We start from the raw sequence: 18,070 nt of genomic DNA, 5'->3' as shown, positions 1-18,070 counted from the left end.
GCAAGAGGGATGGCATAATCTCCTTTTTGAAGAACTTCCTTCAAATTTTAGTAACATGGAGAGTGCAGAGGTCACATTACTCTGTAAATAGTCCAATTAATCATTAGTACCAGTTTTTGTCACATAACACAAAGGGTCATGAGGCTTAATGATGTAGACCACTTGCAAGTCACTGGAAAAGGATCAAGTCACTAGGATCAAGGTTTGGATAATGTGGCCATGGCCATGACAACATTGATACCTGGAGCAGCTGACTTTAAGAGCAGTGCTTGCTTCTGGCACTTCACTTGAAGTCAAATGAAGGTAAGTCAATTCACCAAAACTACAAGACATTAAGACTAGCATATTCTATCACTTACATTCTTATGTGAGAAACAGAGACATAACTCCACAAAAATAAAGATAACAGTAAACTGAGCTTGAGGGAAAGCCCACCAAAGCACCAATGTGCCCACAGAATAGGGGCAGTTGTGTGGTGGGTCCATAAAAGGACAATGCTCTCTCTCTCTTTCCCTAAAAATATTTTTTAAAAAAAAGAGATAAGCACATCTCATCCTAGCTCTTCATGCATATTGGACACTGCATAGCCTGGAAAAGACCAGACTAACTGGTCGGAACTCTGGTACCAGAAAAGCAATATTAAGAGAGGGCTGGAGAAAGCCCACATGAATGCAGTGGGAAGGTTTCCCTCCTGTCACCTGTCACTGCAGTGCATCCCTGCCCCCGAGACCATCCACCCTTAGGTGTGATGACTCTTGGCCTTAGAAATAAAAACTGCTAGGGGAACCTGCGTGTCTCAATTGGTTAAGCATCCAACTCTTGCTTTTGGCTCAGGTCATCATCTCATAGATTGTGGGTTTAAGCCCAGAGTCAGGCTCTGTGCTTATAGCATGGAGCCTGCTTGGGATTCTCTCTCCCTCTCTCTCTCTCTGCCACTTCCCTGCTCACACACTCTCTCTCTCTCTTAAAATAAATAAATAAACTTAAATATATACATACATACATACATACATGCTGCCAGTTGTTGTTGTTTTAAATTTTTTGTTAATGTTTATTTATTGTTGAGGGACAGAGCATGAGCAGGGGAAGGGAAGTGAGAGGGAGATGCAGAATCTGAAGCAGGCCCCAGGCTCTGAGCTGTCAGCACAGAGCCTGACGCCGGGCTCGAACTCACAAACCACAAGATCATGACCTGAGCCGAAATCGGATGTTCAACCAACTGAGCCACCCAGGTGCCCCAATGCTGCCAGTTGTTTTACCAACCAAAAGGGAGTTATTCAGGAAAAAAAAAGAGAATTGCAATCCAGGACAAACAAGCTTCAGCAAAACCATAGATAGCCAAGTCTAAAGAACAAAGGGAGTTATGGGGTTTTTTTAGGGGGAGGTTATTTGTTTGTTTATTTTTTTCCAGGAGAAAAGGGGAGGCTGGGAAGGGGGTTATAAACTAAAATTCACGGAATAACCTTGGAGTTTGAAGTGTGGTGACTTCTCACTGGCAGAGCTCTTGTTGGGGAGAAGGGGTTCTGGGTTGTGGTGACAAGGAAAGCCCTTCTTCCTACAGCTAGGATAGTAAAGTAGTGCAAGGTCAAGTCTGTCTCTTCCTATTGGGTTTGAGTGGTAGGGTGTGACAGTGCCCCCTGCCAAACCTCCCCACTCCATTTCAGTGGGGGTCACATGACTAATTTTCACATGACAAAGGCACTTCTAGAATGGGGATATTGCTATTGCTCTTTGGAAAACTCCTGAACAGCATCTGCTGATACACCACTAACTTCATAGTTAAAGCTCACTGAATGATGTATGTGATTACTTTCTAAAATGGCAGATGGAAGCTGGAGTTGACAAGGCTGGAGCCCAAATGTCAAAACTGACATGGCCTCCTGAGGACTGAAGATAATACAGCCATGAAGGTAATAGCTGACATTGATTACATGCTCGCTGCGTGCTCCCTGGTCTGTGTCCTAAGTACCTCACACACACACATCATCTGATTCCATCATCACTTCAGATAGGCACTGGCATTATTCTCCTATTTTACAGAATCTGAGGCTCTAAATACCAAGGCAGTAAGGTGTTAAGTAATTAGTTCAAGGCACCACGTGTAAGTGTCTTCAGAGGAGGAAGGTGCCAAATTCTGTCACTGGGCAGCATACTCACTCCCCAAAGGCTGAGACTACTGGCTCTTATTAGCTCACGGTTGTCCCATTCTCAGGGACTCGCTCTTGGCCAAACTGAAGCCGTTTCACCTGGGAATTAGTGCCTCAGTCCAATACCAACCAATGGGGTACAAGATGCCATCTCCTGTCTCAAAGTGACATCCACTCTATAATACAATTCCTGCCCCAGGGCTCATCATGAGATCAGGCTCCCCCAAGACCACACTCACTCAGCTTTTCCTCCTGCTCTACCCCACTCCCCTCAATCCTTTCCCCCAAGATCACTCCCTGAGTAAAACATTTGCTTCAGAGCCCCCATCTCAGGCTCTGCTTTTAGGGAACCCAGCCTGAGGCAATGAATAACCTGAACTAATTTGTGCACAGTAGTATTCGCTGAGGGGCATACAGGTGCTGAAAGGCAGCCCAAGCCCTAAGGGCCCAGCTATGTAAAAGTGGCACCTTTTCCTCATTTACCCAAAGCCATTGATTCATCAAGACTCAGTCCTGATGAGCTGGGATTCAAAACTCAGGAATTCCAGTTTCAGAGATCCCCGTCTCTCAATCACTGTGTGGTGCTGCCTCCTTGTATTAAATAATACAAGTCAGACGAAGGCAAGGGAAGGGGAGAGCTGTGTAGATCCACAGTTGTTCTGAACCACTTCTCCCAAGAACAATCACAAGCTTCCAGAAGAGTCTGTTCCAAGAACTATGTTCCTGATCAATCTCAGAGTAAATGCTGACCTGATATTTCATAATCTGTAATTCCTACAAGACATTTTCCATCAAAGTCAGGGCATGGACACTAACACATTACTGCCATGTATTCATCATAGCCCTCAATTCCCCCAATTGTCCCCACAATATCCTTTACAGCTGAAGGACCCAATCCACTCACTGGAGTTTCCATGTCACTCCTCTTTGGTTTCTGTAGTTCAGTCTGGAACACTTCCTTAGTGTGTCTCTGACTTTTATTGAAAAACAAAATTCCAGCAAGTCAAGTTGAAGATCTTATTGGCTTTATTAAGCAATTCATGAATTGGCAGCATCCCACCTGACAGGGAGACACATGCTCCCAGGAGGTGTACAAGATGCAGGGTTTTAGAGGAAGAAGGGTGGGGCAGGAAGTACTTAGAAGGAAAAGCAATGGTTTCAGGCCAGGACCCCTTCTCTGAGGGAAGGACCTGCAGGGTTTCTATCTTGCAGATGACTCATCAGGAAATTTCAGCCAGACTGGTAAAAGGTCACCTTCCTGGGATAGGTTGAAAGTGTCATTAGTCTTGGTTTGCTGTGAGGTGGAATTTGCAGGCAGGTGACTCCACTCTGGGCTTGTTTCTTCTTTTTTAATCACTTTCATGACCTTGGTTTTGTTGAAGATTACATACCAGGTACAAATTAGGAGTAGGTATTCCTCTGTCAGGTTTGTCTGGCTTTTTTTCAGGATTTCTTTCAGGTTTTCCTCCTCAGCAAGAATACCCCAGAGGTGATGCTCAGTTCTTTTCACCAAGTCCTATTAAGTGACACACCGTCACTTCCTCCTTTCCCTGATGACACTCATTCATTTGCCAGGTCTCTCTGTGTGAGCTGCTCTTTCCTCTGGCAGCTCATGGGTGTTTGAGTGGTAGTACTTTGAAACTGTGTCAGTGTCCTCATCAATTATAATCAATCCTGTATTTATTATACCTGTGGGTAATTGTGTTTTCCTGTTTTATTCAATGCGTCATAATCGCTTCCCATCCTTAGTTATCATGATGCCCAAATCATGCCTGATGGGCCCATAAAACTTCTTGGGCTGTGTCCTTTGGATGTGTCCCCATCACTGTTCAGGACAAGATGCTCCAGGCTCATCATGTGCTCCACCAGCCTGGATCAGCCATTTCTCTGAAAAGCCCTAGTTGCTTTCAGTGGAAAATGATGTTAATAAGCCAAGATTTGAGCACAAGTTGTGCTCATTGCCTTTACAGTGTCACTGTTTCTAAGAACTGTCTGTGGAGAAAGGTAGGGGATATGTGTTTTCACCTACGCACACACATCTATTTATCTTTAAGTCAATCTACCTATCATCTACCTCTCTAGAAAAGCAGGATTTTTTCACTGATATACTCAGTTCTAATCTCTGAATACATAATCTCATTCCTGTTTTCTCCCTTTCCATCAGTGACTCCCTTCTCCAACAGTGATAAACCTGGCTTCCATTTATCCCTAATATATTTACTTTTATCAGTTCCCCTTTATGTAACTAATCCCCACTCCATCACTTAACATCACTTAACATCCCCTCCTCATACTACTTGTGTTGTCCATCCATATTTAGGGTGTGGTGGCTCTCACAAGATCAGCCCCTCTGTGTGGACACTCTTCTCACTAAGCTTGGGCTCCCACATTCATGCCAGGCTGCTTCCATATGCGGACATACTCCCCTCCCTACTGTGTCTCTGTCTTTGAGTCATTGTGACTTCTTTTTCTGCCCTGGAGCCCCAAGGTAGGGCTGCCCACCTGGCTGTGTACCACCTATTAGTTTAAAGCTAAATTATCCAGGAAGGAAAGGCAATGGAAGAGAAGAGAGGAGAAAGGAAAGAAGGGGAAGGGAGTAAATGGGGGAAAAAGGAAGAATCCTGTGCAGCTTCTCATACCAACTGCATTGGACAAATGCTTTTAGCTTTTCTGCCCAATCTACTGACCAATCAACCATCTCTTATTTGATGTTCATTGTATTAGTACAGTAGGGGGCTGAGGTTAGGTCACAAAGAAAAAGCATGTTCCCTGTCTGGCAGAACACCAGGGCAGATGAGATGAAAACATTAATTCAAAACTAGTAATAAAAACTGCCTCAATTGAGTGTTATAAAAAAAAATATGTGCTCCAAAACCGGAAGAATTAAACTTTCTGAGAAGTGGGCAAAGTAACAGTGTATTGACTCTCACCTACCTTAACATAACATGTTGGACTTCTGAGCAAGCCCCACCCACCTAGTGACTGTGATGGTCAAAAACATCCAGTCATTGACCCTCACTCATCAGTTCTATGGATTCCCCCTTAATGTGCAGGAAGACATCAGTTAATACGTTGGTAAAGAGATGTTGATTGACACACTCGGTGTAATAGTTAATGTATAATATTCAAAATAAGATGTGTGATATGAATGTCACTATTATGGTCACCACAAAAATTATTGTTTCATTAAAGTTTTTTAATACAACTGGTGAGAAATTTTTATTATCGATCAGTTCTCAGGGGAATAGATGGTACTAACTGGGACCGGATAGGCTGAGTCTACATGTCTGGCACTTATTAGTCACCTTCCTCACATTCCACAACATATAATGCTCCGTGCAGATACCAGGAAAGCTTGGAATCCCTCGTCATCCATCACAAGCAGTATGTGAAGCCCATCTTCATTTCTGGGTTGTACTCACAAAGTAAATTGAAGTCTCTGGTGTTCTGGGATACAGGTTCTTGAAGAACAAAGGGGAAGTTCTTAGGGAAAGTCAGGCTCTACTCACACTCCCATCTCTCAGCTCAACCTTGAGAACAATGGGTTTTTCTGGTTGAATAATACCTTGAGCATTTAATTTCAGGGGGATCTGCAACAGTTACAAAAGCATATGAAAACCAAAATGAAGTTCTACTGACAATAGAAGCAAAGCAGGCAAGATACATGAAGGAGAGTAAGAGTTTAAACATAAATACTACATTTAAATTCATATTCTCATATTCTTTAAACTTACTCTGTAAGCTGTCAAGACCAGAGTGTGGAAACATTCATCCATCATTCATTCAAAAGGATATCTATTGAGTGTCTACTCTGTACCAGGCTGGACACAATCTCATGTTGGTTTGTGTTCTTTTTTAATTTAAATTTTAGGTTAAAAGGATGAGTGTTTACAATTTACAACAGTTTCTTAGTCATTATGGCATACCACTTAAAAAGTGATACAGTTAATTTTGTATATGTTGAAGCTTGCAAAGTCATCCTGAGTGGACATTACACATTTTATTGTATTGCCATCCTCAATGCTAAACATCCTCTCATCTCTCCCAGTGGAAATATCCATTCATGATAGCAGATTTCAATAGAAAGGGAACACAGCTTTGACTGGAGAAGGGCTCATGGAAGGTGGGGCCAAATAACCACAATGGTCTGGACCATGGGAGTCCCTCACATCTGACAGACATGCTTCACACCAGTGATTCTCAACCTTGCTTGCACATGACAATCAATGGGGACACTTTTAAAGCCACACTCTGGGTGAATTATGTAAGAATTTCTGAGATGGCCTGAACCCACTGACTCCAATGTACAAGTAGGGGTTGAGAACCATGGTTATGAGAGCATCTGTAAGTTGTGGTAGAGAATAGCATCATTCGAAAGTCATGTTGCATTAATAACTGCACATCATGACTATGCATAATATGTTCCCTTCCTTTCAGGGGATTTGAAATAAATTTAAAACATTGTCAAGTTCAAAAGTCTGTGCATAATCAGTCATGATAGTTGACCTGACTAGATGTCCCTTATTATTGGGTGCTAATAAACCACAGATGTGGCACTCAGAGCTGAAGGACCCTTAAAGGTCACAGATGACTCCAAATAGATTCTCTGGCCAATGGAACAAATTATAAGGATAAATGAGCCCATACAAACACACACACACACACACACACACACACACACACACACACACACACAAACCATATCTCTTAGTTTAAAAAAAAAAAAGTAAAACATTCTTTGTGTGGAAAGTTCTCTGACCTGTGTTTCTTCACAAGGTTTGAAGGAGAAGTTCTGAAGGAGTGTGACAAGGGCAAGTTTCATGTTCATGATCGCAAACCTCATGCCAATGCAGTTTCGGGGTCCAGTTCCAAAAGGCAGGTATATATAAGGATTTATGCTGTCCTTGTTCTTCTTGCTGAACCTGGTTCCACAAATCGAGTTGGAAACAAGTTAGTGAAACATAAAAACCACAAGAGCCACATGTGTGGGGTTCTCAACCAGGACTACACAGGACACTCTTGGGGGGCTGGTCACTGAAATCCTGCCATGCTTATTCTGCGGTGACAACTGTAAGCTACATATCCTCTGCATTCCCCTACCCTGTGGGAGCAGTCAGTCTTGTTGAGATGAGATGAATGTTGTTGAAGGGAAGAGTTATCTTAAACACTAGAATTACAGTCAGCATGGGGAGGTGTTCACAGTCTGAAAGGCAAGCAGGCAATGAGACTGACTGAAGGAAAGGTAGGTTCCTGCCTCCACTGACTTATGTTGGTCATGTGCTCATGGAAGAAGGAAGCAGGAGAAATGCCTCCCATGATTTAGATTGTTATTTTTCCCTTCTCTTCCCTCTCCTCCCACCTTGAATCCCCCAACCACTAAGACAGGCCAGCTGGTCAGAAGATTTGCATGAGCACACGATGCTGCTCCACTGTAATCATATTCACTAATGTGTATAATCAGTATAATCACTGAATTCTTGGTCACCTGTCTCATGAGTCTAAAAGTTCCTGAAGGTTAGTCCTATGTTTTATTCAAAACTGATTCCTCAAAATTTGATTATATTAAAGGAAAATGTGGATTTGAGGAAAGTGATAATGACATTGTCAGTAGTATTTTTTTTTAAAGTCCTTATATTATTGGGGCAGCTGAGTGGCTCAGTTGGTTAAACATCCAACTCTTGATTTTGGCTCAGCTCATGATCTCACGGTTTATGAATTCCAGTCCCACCTTGGGCTCTGCACTGACATCGCAGAGGCTGCTTGGGATTCTGTCTCTCTCTCTCTCCATCTCCCTCTGCCCCTCCCCTGCTTGTGCTTGCTCTTCTCTCTCTCTGTCTCTCAAATAAATAAATAAATATATTTTTTAAATGAATGAATAAATCCTTATATTATGGAGAACATTCTGGAATATTTACAGATGATGTGCCTTGAAGTAATACGGCATAACATGAGGAATTGTAATGGCATGTGGTTGAGGCAGCTGATATGGGTTAGTGGTTGTTGGGCAGGTGATGGGCACATATAGATGTATTGAAAGTATTTCAAAGAACTGTGTCTATAGAATATGCTTGTGCATGTGCCAAAAATTCTCCATAATAGACATTTTTAACATGTGGATTTGGCACTGTCTGGCACAGTCCCTGACACACATAGGTAAGCACTTCATATCATGACTGAGTGAATCACAGAGAAGTACCAGGAGTCTCTGGTTTCTGTTTGAGAAGCTACAGGAACAGGGACTGCTGAGCTTGTGGGAACCACCAGGTCTTCTGGTCCAGAAAACAGGTGACTTGGTCAATTCTGACTTCTTTCAGCAAGTACTAAGTGTAGACACAATGCTAGCACTAGTGACACCATGCAACAAGACATGGGCTCAGCCATCAGGGAGCTTAGAGTCAGGGGCTAAAAGTCTGGATCCCTACAAAGTTCACTCCAAATTTTTCTCACCAATGCAATAAACAGGAAAGTACCAACTGTTTGCAGAATTCAAGCTGTGCCCAAAGCCAAACTCTGCTCTGGATTCCCAGAGAGAAAGCTCAAGACCCCTCCTCCCAGGAGGATGTCTCAGATGGCTAGAGAGCAGATGACTTTGCTTTGGATGAACCCCAGATACCCAGACAGGTGGGAGATAGCACAGGACTGCAGCCACAGACAGAACAGGATCTGTGTGTGCCCCCATCCTCATGAGGTTGCTCCTCTTGCCAGGAATGAGGACTCTAAGCTCCAAGCCTCTCAGCTCTACAGGTAGCAGAAACGGTGGCCAAGGTTTACAAACATGGAATGTGAGGACATAGGGGGAGAATTCAGAGAGCTAGAGTGGACAGAAAAACGTTAAGGGAAAAAAGTCCCATTTCCTTGAATAAGATGATTATGATATATGCATATAATCACAAACACAAATACAATATGTTGCTTATAGTTTACTGTTACATTAAGTAGCTCAAAAACATATAATGCCACCCTAACTTTTAGTAATCTATATATGCATAGAAAAGTATCCATAAGGACACACATTATTAATAATCTTGACATATTGGGACTGACAATGATGTTATATTCTTTCTTCTCAAACTACAGTTTGTAAAATTTTTATGAACTTTCTAAATTTAAATTTTTGTTAAAATGCAGTGCAATATTAGTTTCAGGAGTAGAATTCAGTGATTCGTAACTTATATACAAAACCCAATGCTCATTACAAGTGCCCTCTTATTACTCATCATCACCTATCCAGACCAAGTCCCACCCACCTCCCTCCATCAACTCTCAGTTTATTCTCTATCTTTAAGAGTCTCTTGTGGTAGAGTGCCTGGGTAGCTCAGTCAGTTGGCTCAGGTCATGATCTCAGGGTTCATGGGTATGAGCCCTGCGTTGGGTTCTGTGCTGACAGCTCAGAGCCTGGAGCTTGCTTTGGATTCTGTGCCTCCCTCTCTCTCTCTGCCCCTTCCCTGCTTGTTATCTCTCTCTCTCTCTCTCTCTCTCTCTCTCTCTCTCTCTCTCTCCCTCCCTCCCTCCCTCCCCTCTCTCTATAAAAAATAAATAAATATTTAAAAAACATTTTATTTTGATGAGGTACCAATAGTTCATTTTAGCTTTTGTTTCCCTTGCCTCCAGAGACGTGTTGAGTAAGAAGTTGCTGTGGCCAAGGTCAAAGAGGTTTTTGCCTGCTTTCTCCTCAAGGATTTTGATGGCTTCCTGTCTTGATTTAGTTCTTCATCCATTTTGAGTGTATTTTTGTGTAAGGTGTAAGAAAGTGGTCCAGGTTCATTCTTCTGCATGCTGCTGTCCAGTTTTGCCAGCACTGCTTGGTGAAGAGACTGTCTTTACTCCATTGGATATTCTTTCCTGCTTTGTCAAAGATTAGTTCGCCATATGTTTGTGGGTCCATTTCTGGGTTCTCTAGTTTGTTCCATTGATCTGAGTGTCTGTTTTTGTGCCAGTACCATACTGTCTTGATGATTACAGTTTTGTAATACAGCTTGAAGTCCAGAATTGTGATGTCTCCTGCTTTGGTTTTCTTTTTCAAGATTGCTTTGGCTATTCATGGTCTTGGTTCAAAGAAGACATCCAGATGGCCAACTGGCACATGAAAAAATGCTCAACATCACTCATCATCAGGGAAATACAATCAAAACCACAATGAGATACCACACCACACCTGTCAGAATGGCTAACATTAACAACTCAGACAACAACAGATGTTGGCAAGGATGTGGAGAAAGAGGATCTCTTTTGCACTGCTGGTGGGAATGCAAACTGGTGCAGCCACTCTGGAAAACAGTATGGAGGCTCATCAAAAAATTAAAATAGAACTTCCCTACGACCCAGCAATTGTACTACTAGGTATTTATCCAAGGGATACAGGTATGCTGTTTCAAAGGGGCACATGCACCCTAATGTTTACAGCAGTGCTATTAACAATAGCCAAAGTATGGAAAGAGCCCAAATGTCCATCGAAGGATGAATGGATAAAGAAGATATGGTATATATATACAATGGAGTATTACTCAGCAGTCAAAAAGAATGAAATCTTGCCATTTGCAACTAGATGGATGGAACTAGAGGGTATTATGCTAAGCAAAATTAGAGAAAGACAAATATCATATGACTTCACTCATATGAGGACTTTAAGAGACAAAACAGATGAACATGCAGGAAGGGAAACAAAAATAATATAAAAACAGGGAGGGGGACAAAAACATAAGGGACCTTTAAATATGGAGGAAAAACAGAGGGTTGCTGGAGGGTTGAGGGAGGGGTGATCAGCTAAATGGGTAAGAGGTATTAAGGAATCTACTCCTGAAATCATTGTTGACTATATGTTAACTAACTTGGATGTAAATTAAAAAAATAAATTTAGGGGCGCCTGGGTGGCTCAGTCGGTTAAGCGGCCAACTGCAGCTCAGGTCATGATCTCGTGGTCCGTGAGTTTGAGCCCTGCATCAGGCTCTGTGCTAACAGTTCAGAGCCTGGAGCCTGCTTCAGATTCTGTGTCTCCCTCTCTCTGCCCCTCCCTGTTCATGCTCTGTCTCTCCCTGTCTCAAAAATAAATAAAATGTTAAAAAAATTTTAATAAATTTAAAAAAACAAATAACCTAAAAAAATTTTTTTAAGTCCCTTGTGGTTTCTTTTACCCTCTCTTCTCTTTTTCCCCTGCCCTTCCTCTATGTTCATCTTTTCTGTTTCTTAAATTTTACATATGACTGAAATCATATGTTATTTGTCTTTCTCTGAGTTATTTTGCTTAGCATAATATGTTCTAGCTCCATCCACATCATTGCAAGTGGCAAGATTTCATTCCTTTTGATGGCTGAATAATTTTCCTGTGTGTGTGTGTGTGTGTGTGTGTGCGCGCACGCGCGCGCGCTCACGCACGCAGACACACACACGCACACACACACATCTCCTTTATCCGTTCATCAGTCAGTGGACATTTGTGCTTTCTCCATAGTTTGGATATTGTTGATAATGCTACTATAAACGCTGGGGTGTATGTACCCCTTCAAATCTGTATTTTAGTATCCTTTGGGCAAATACTATAATACAATTGCTGTATCATAGGATAGCTCTACTTTTAGTTTTTTGAGGACCTCTATACTGTTCCCCAGAGTGGTTGCACCAGTTTGCATTCCTACCAGCAGTGCAAGAAGATTCCCTATCTCTGCATCCTTGCCAACACCTGTTGCTTCTTGTGTTGTTAATTTTAGCCATTCTGACATGTATTGAGGTGGTATCTCATTGTAATTTTGATTTGTAGTTCCCTGATGATGGGTGATATCGAGCATCTTTTCATGTGTCTGTTAACCATCTGGATGTCTTCTTTGGAAAAGTGTCTATTCATGTCTTCTGCCCATTTCTTAACTGGGTTGTTTGGGTTTTTTTTTTTTTTTTGGTGTTGATGTTTCTTATAAATTTTGGATACTACCCCTTTATCATATATGCCATTTGCAAATATCTTCTCCCATTCTGTTGGTTGCCTTTTAGTTTTGTTCATTTCTTCCTTCACTGTGCAGAAGCTTTTTATCTTGATGAGGTCCCAGTAGTTCATTTTTGCTTTTGTTTTCCTTGCCTTTGGTGATGTGTCTAGTAAGAAGTTGCTCCAGTCAAGGTCAAAGAGGTTTCTGGCTATGCTCTCCTCTAGGACTTTGATGGTTTCCTGTTTCACATTTAGGTCTTTCATCTATTTTGAATTTATTTTTGTATACAGTGTAAGAAAGTAGTTCAGGGGGAACTGGGTGACTTGGTTAAATGTCCTACTTCAGTTCAGGTCATGATCTCATGATGCATGGGTTCGAGCCCCAGTTGAGCTGACAGCATGGAGCCTGCTTTGGATTCTCTGTCTCCCTCTCTCTGTCTCCCCACCCCTATTCATGCACTCTCTCTCTCTCTCCCTCTCAAACAAACAAACAAACTTTAAAAAAAAAAGAAAGCGGTCCAGATTTATTCTTCTACATGTTGTCATCCACTTTTCCCAACACCTTTTGTTTAAGCAACTTTTTTTCCACTAGATATTCTTTCCTGCTTTGTCAAAGATTAGTTGACCATATAAATGTGTGTCCATTTCTGGGTTTTCTCTTGTGTTCCATTGATCTATGTTTCTGTTTTTGTGCTAGTACCTTACTGTCTTGATGACTACAGCTTTGTAATATAGCTTGAAATCTAGAATCACGATGCCTTCAGTTTTGTTTTCCTTTTTCAGAATTGCTTTGGCTATTTGGGGTCTTTTCTTATTCCATACAAACTTTAGGTTTGTTTGTTCTAGCTCTGTGAAGAATGTTAGTGTTATTTTGATAGGGGTTGCATTAAAAATTGATAACCCTTAGCCAAACTTATCAAAAATAAAAGAGAAAGGACTCAAATAAATAAAATCATGAATTAAAGAGGAGAGATCACAACACCACAGAAGCACAAACACTTATAAGAGAATACTATGAAAAATTATAGGCCAACAAACTGGACAATCTGGAAGAAATGGATGAATTCCTAGAAACTCACACACTACCAAACCTCAAACAGGAAGAAATAGAAAATTTGAACAGACCTATAACCAGCAAAGAAATTGAATCAGTAATCAAAAATCTCCCAGCAAACAAAAGTCCTGGGCCAGATGGCTTCCCAGGAGAATTCTACCTGACATTGAAAAAAGAGTTAATACTTATTCTTCTCAAACTGTACCAAAAAATAGAAATGGAAAGAAAACTCCCCAACTCATTCTCTGAAGCCAGCATTTCCTTGATTCCAAAACCAAAGTTCCCACCAAAAAAGGGGAATCACAGGCCAATATTCCTAATGAACCTGAATGCAAAAATTCTCAACAAGAGAGGAGGAGCCAAGATGGCGGAACAGCATGGACGTTTTTTCTGTGTTTCACGTCCATGAAACACAGCCAGACCAACACTAAACCATACTGCACACCTAGAAAACTGATTGGAGGATCAACACAACAATCTGCACAACCTGAACCACAGAATTCAGCAGGTACGCAGTGCGGAGAGGTGAACTTGGGGACGAGAAGCTACGGTGGGCAGGGAGATGCTGTTGTGGATAGAGAGAGGACGGAAACAGGAGGGAGAATACGGGAAAAGCACCCCTCCCCAAAAGCAGCTGGAGAGAAAGTGGAAAATTGGAAACAGCTGCAGGGACTAAAGGAGAAAGGAGAGGGCTTAAATTCCATTAAGACTGTAAACAAGGGGAGTGCAGAGTCTGCAACTCCACAGCTTGATACCTGGCGGTGCTCTGGTGGGAATGGTGAATCCCCAGGAGCAGAGTGGGGTCCAGGAGGTTCTTGGGCCACACAGGGAAAAGCAGTTCCACTGCTGGAAGGACATTTGGTAGAGACCGTTGAAGCCACTTGGTCCCAGCAGACCCCAGAGAATGGCCACATTTGCTGGTGCTGGAACAAGGTTGTTAAGGGTGAAGCCTGGTGCCAGATGTGTGTTGTGATTTTCCATAATCCCTGAGATGCTGCTGCTACACTATCTCGTGAACTTTTCTAGGGAGGGCTGGCACCTGGCCGCAGTCTCGGAGCACCAGCACCAGCAGTGTCCAGCAAGCGTTCTGAAAGGGCGGGCCTACGCCGGCCGACTCCATCTTGTTCTGTGTTCTCCACCTTGAGTGACTATGTCCCCGACATGACCCCTTTTCCGGGAAAATCGCAGAAACCTCAGATCGCGCCTCCTCCCCTTGAGTAACCTCCCGCTCACCCGTTCAAACTTCCTGATCAAAACATGCCCAGCGACCTGCGTAACAGGACTCTGACCCTTCCCCAGCCAATCGGCTGCCCCTAGACCCCTATAAAACCTTTGTGCTTTTGAAACTCGCTCTCTCTCCCCGGTATCTCACCGCTGCGTCGGTGCAGGTAGGGGACTGAGCTCAAGCTAGCTCGAATAAAGGCTCTTTTGCTTTTGCATCGGACTCGGCTCCCTGGTGGTCTTTGGGGATCACGAATTCTGGGCATAACAGTTCCTGGGTGCAGCCGACATTCGGCCATTGCTTGGTGAGACCCTCCCACAGAGGGGCGGAATGGGGCAAAGCCCCAGTCCCTCAGAAGTAAGGGGCCAGGGAAAACAGCCACATCTGAGATAAAACTCGAGAGAGAGGTACTGCCTGGGACTTGGTCACAGACAGTGAAAAAGCAGGAAGTGGACGAAAGCTGAAGAGGAGGATGGGTTCGCCATTGCTGATCAGGGAGAACAGAGTTCCGATGCTAGAGACTGGGTAGCGAGGCGGCGCCATTTTCACCGCCCGCACAATTGCGCATAGGCACCTATGACCACCACAACACCCCACCCCAGTGGGCTAGCAGTGCCATCTAGTGGAGAACGGAGCTGTTACACTGAGCCCCACCCAACTGGGCCAACCTTGCTCTTCAAGAACATAAGTCTCACCACCTGCTTAGTTTATGGTCTATAAACCACTTCATAGTCTGACTTCTAGGGGAAAGCAAAGTAATTTCAGTCCTGCTTCAATCTGTTGGCAGATCCATCTATTCAATTTTCGTTCTTTTTTTTTCTCCTTTTCGCTTTTTCTTGAATACAGAAAGAGAAAAAATTCATTTTTATTTTCAATTTTTATTAAAAATATTTTTCTTTAATTTTTTACTACATTTTTACTTTTGTGTAAATTTTTTCAAATTCTATTTTACTTCCATCATTTTATTTTAGTCTACTTCAGTATATTCATTTTTTCAAATCTTCAAATGATTTCCTTTTTTTTTCTTTTTTCTCTTGTTTCTTTTCTTTTTCTTGAATACAGAAGGAGAAAAACTTCATATTTACTTTCAGTTTCTATTAAAACTATTTTTCTTTAATTTTCTTTAACTTTGGGGGAGAATCAAAGTAATGCTGGCTTCATGGAATGAGTCTGGAAGTTTTCCTTCCCTTTCTATTTTTTGGAATAGCTTGAGAAGGATAGGTATTATCTCTGCTTTAAATGTCTGGTAGAATTCCCCAGGGAAGCCATCTGGTCCCGGACTCTTATTTGCTGGGAGATTTCTGATGACTGATTCAATTTCTTTGCTGAATATGGGTCTGTTGAAGTTTTCTATTTCTTCCTGTTTGAGTTTTGGAAGTGTGTGCGTGTTTAGGAATTTGTCCCATTTCTCCCAGATTGTCCAGTTTGTTGGCATATAATTTTTCACAGTATTCCCTGATAATTGCTTGTGTTTCTGAGGGATTGGTTGTAATTCCATTTTCATTCACGATTTTATCTATTTGGGTCATCTCCCTTTTCTTTTTGAGAAGCCTGGCTAGAGGTTTGTCAATTTTGTTTATTTTTTCAAAAAACCAACTCTTGGTTTCGTTGATCTGCTCTACAGTTTTTTTAGATTCTATATTGTTCATTTCTCCTCTGATCTTTATTATTTCTCTTCTTCTGCTGGGTCTGGGGTGTCTTTGCTGCTCTGCTTCTATTTCCTTTAGGTGTGCTGTTAGATTTTGCATTTGGGATTTTTCTTGTTTCTTGAGATAGGCCTGGATTGCAATGTATTTTCCTCTCAGGACTGCCTTCGCTGCATCCCAAAGCGTTTGGATTGTTGTATTTTCATTTTCGTTTGTTTCCATATATTTTTTAGTTTCTTCTCTAATTGCCTGGTTGACCCACTCATTCTTTAGTAGGGTGTTCTTTAACCTCCATGCTTTTGGAGGTTTTCCAGACTTTTTCCTGTGGTTGATTTCAAGCTTCATAGCATTGTGGTCTGAAAGTATGCATGGTATGATTTCAATTCTTGTATACTTATGAAGGGCTGTTTTGTGACCCAGTATATGATCTATCTTGGAGAATGTTCCATGTGCACTCGAGAAGAAAGTATATTCTGTTGCTTTGGGGTGCAGAGTTCTAAATATATCTGTCAAGTCCATCTGATCCAATGTATCATTCAGGGCCCTTGTTTCTTTATTGACCGTGTGTCTAGATGATCTATTCATTGTTGTAAGTGGAGTATTAAAGTCCCCATGCAATTACCACATTCTTATCAATAAGGTTGCTTATGTTTATGAGTAATTGTTTTATATATTTGGGGGCTCCCGTATTCGGTGCATAGACATTTATTACTGTTAGCTCTTCCTGATGGATAGACCCTGTAATTATTATATAATGCCCTTCTTCATCTCTTGTTACAGCCTTTAATTTAAAGTCTAGTTTGTCTGATATAAGTATGGCTACTCCAGCTTTCTTTTGGCTTCCAGTAGCATGATAAATAGTTCTTCATCCCCTCACTCTCAATCTAAAGGTGTCCTCAGGTCTAAAATGAGTCTCTTGTAGACAGCAAATAGATGGGTCTTGTTTTTTTATCCATTCTGATACCCTATGTCTTTTGGTTGGCGCATTTAGTCCATTTACATTCAGTGTTATTATAGAAAGATATGGGTTTAGAGACATTGTGATGTCTGTAGGTTTCGTGCTAGTAGTGATGTCTCTGGTACTTTGTCTCACAGGATTCCCCTTAGGATCTCTTGTAGGGCTGGTTAGTGGTGATGAATTCCTTCAGTTTTTGTTTGTTTGGGAAGACCTTTATCTCTCCTTCTATTCTGAATTACAGACTTGCTGGCTAAAGGATTCTCAGCTGCATATTTTTTCTGTTCATCACATTGAAGATTTCCTGCCATTCCTTTCTGGCCTGCCAAGTTTCAGAAGAGAGATCGGTCACTAGTCTTATTGGTCTTCCTTTATATGTTAGAGCACGTTTATCCCTAGCTGCTTTCAGAATTTTCTCTTTATCCTTCTATTTTTCCAGTTTCACTATGATATGTCATGCAGAAGATCAATTCAAGTTACATCTGAAGGGAGTTCTCTGTGCCTCTTGGATTTCAATGCCTTTTTCCTTCCCCAGATCAGGGAAATTCTCAGCTATTATTTCTTCAAGTACACTTTCAGGCCCTTCTCTCTCCTCTTCTTCTGGAATACCTATGATACGGAAATGGTTCCATTTGATTGCATCACTTAGTTCTCTAATTTTCCCCTCATACTCCTGGATTTTTTTCTTTTTCTCAACTTCCTCTTTGTTCATAATTTTATCTTCTAATTCACCTATTCTCTCCTCTGCCTCTTCAATTCGTGCTATGACTGCCTCCATTTTTTTTAACGTTTATTTTATTTTTGAGAGACAGAGAGAGATAGAGATGAGCAGGGGAGGGGCAGAGAGAGAGGGAGACATAGAATCTGAGGCAGGCTCCAGGCTCTGAGCTGTCAGCACAGAGCCTGATGTGGGGCTCAAACCCACAAACCGCGAGATCATGACCTGAGCCAAAGTTGGACACTTAAGCAACTGAACCACCCAGGCGCCCCTGGCCGCCTCCATTTTATTTTGCACCTCATTTATAGCATTTGTTAGTTCCTCATGACTATTTCTTAGTCCCTTGATCTCTGTAGGTAGATTCTCAACTGTCCTCTATGCTTTTTTTCAAGCCCAGCAATTAATTTTATGACTA

The 18,070-nt window shown here is 41.9% G+C and overlaps 1 protein-coding gene across 1 annotated transcript in view; it reads right to left on the bottom strand.

Annotated features, from left to right (window-relative positions):
- Nucleotides 1-5,338: 5,338 nt before the first annotated feature.
- Nucleotides 5,339-18,070, bottom strand: part of LOC124519213 (cytochrome P450 3A12-like) — a 60,330-nt gene continuing 47,598 nt past the window's right edge. The window contains exons 12-13 of the mRNA XM_047089311.1: nt 6,907-7,069; nt 5,339-5,737 (exon numbers count right to left, since the gene is read on the bottom strand). Of these exons, the coding sequence (XP_046945267.1) occupies nt 5,642-5,737; nt 6,907-7,069 (259 nt within the window). The 3' untranslated portion in view covers nt 5,339-5,641. The remainder of the gene's footprint in view (nt 5,738-6,906; nt 7,070-18,070) is intronic.

Source organism: Lynx rufus, unplaced genomic scaffold, assembly GCF_022079265.1.
Source record: "Lynx rufus isolate CCGP_SWC_20201006 ecotype Redwood Valley unplaced genomic scaffold, mLynRuf1.p SCAF_27, whole genome shotgun sequence".
Lineage (NCBI taxonomy): Eukaryota > Metazoa > Chordata > Mammalia > Carnivora > Felidae > Lynx > Lynx rufus.
The sequence above is the reverse complement of the archived record's forward strand: the minus strand, read 5'-3'. Positions and strand labels throughout refer to the sequence as shown.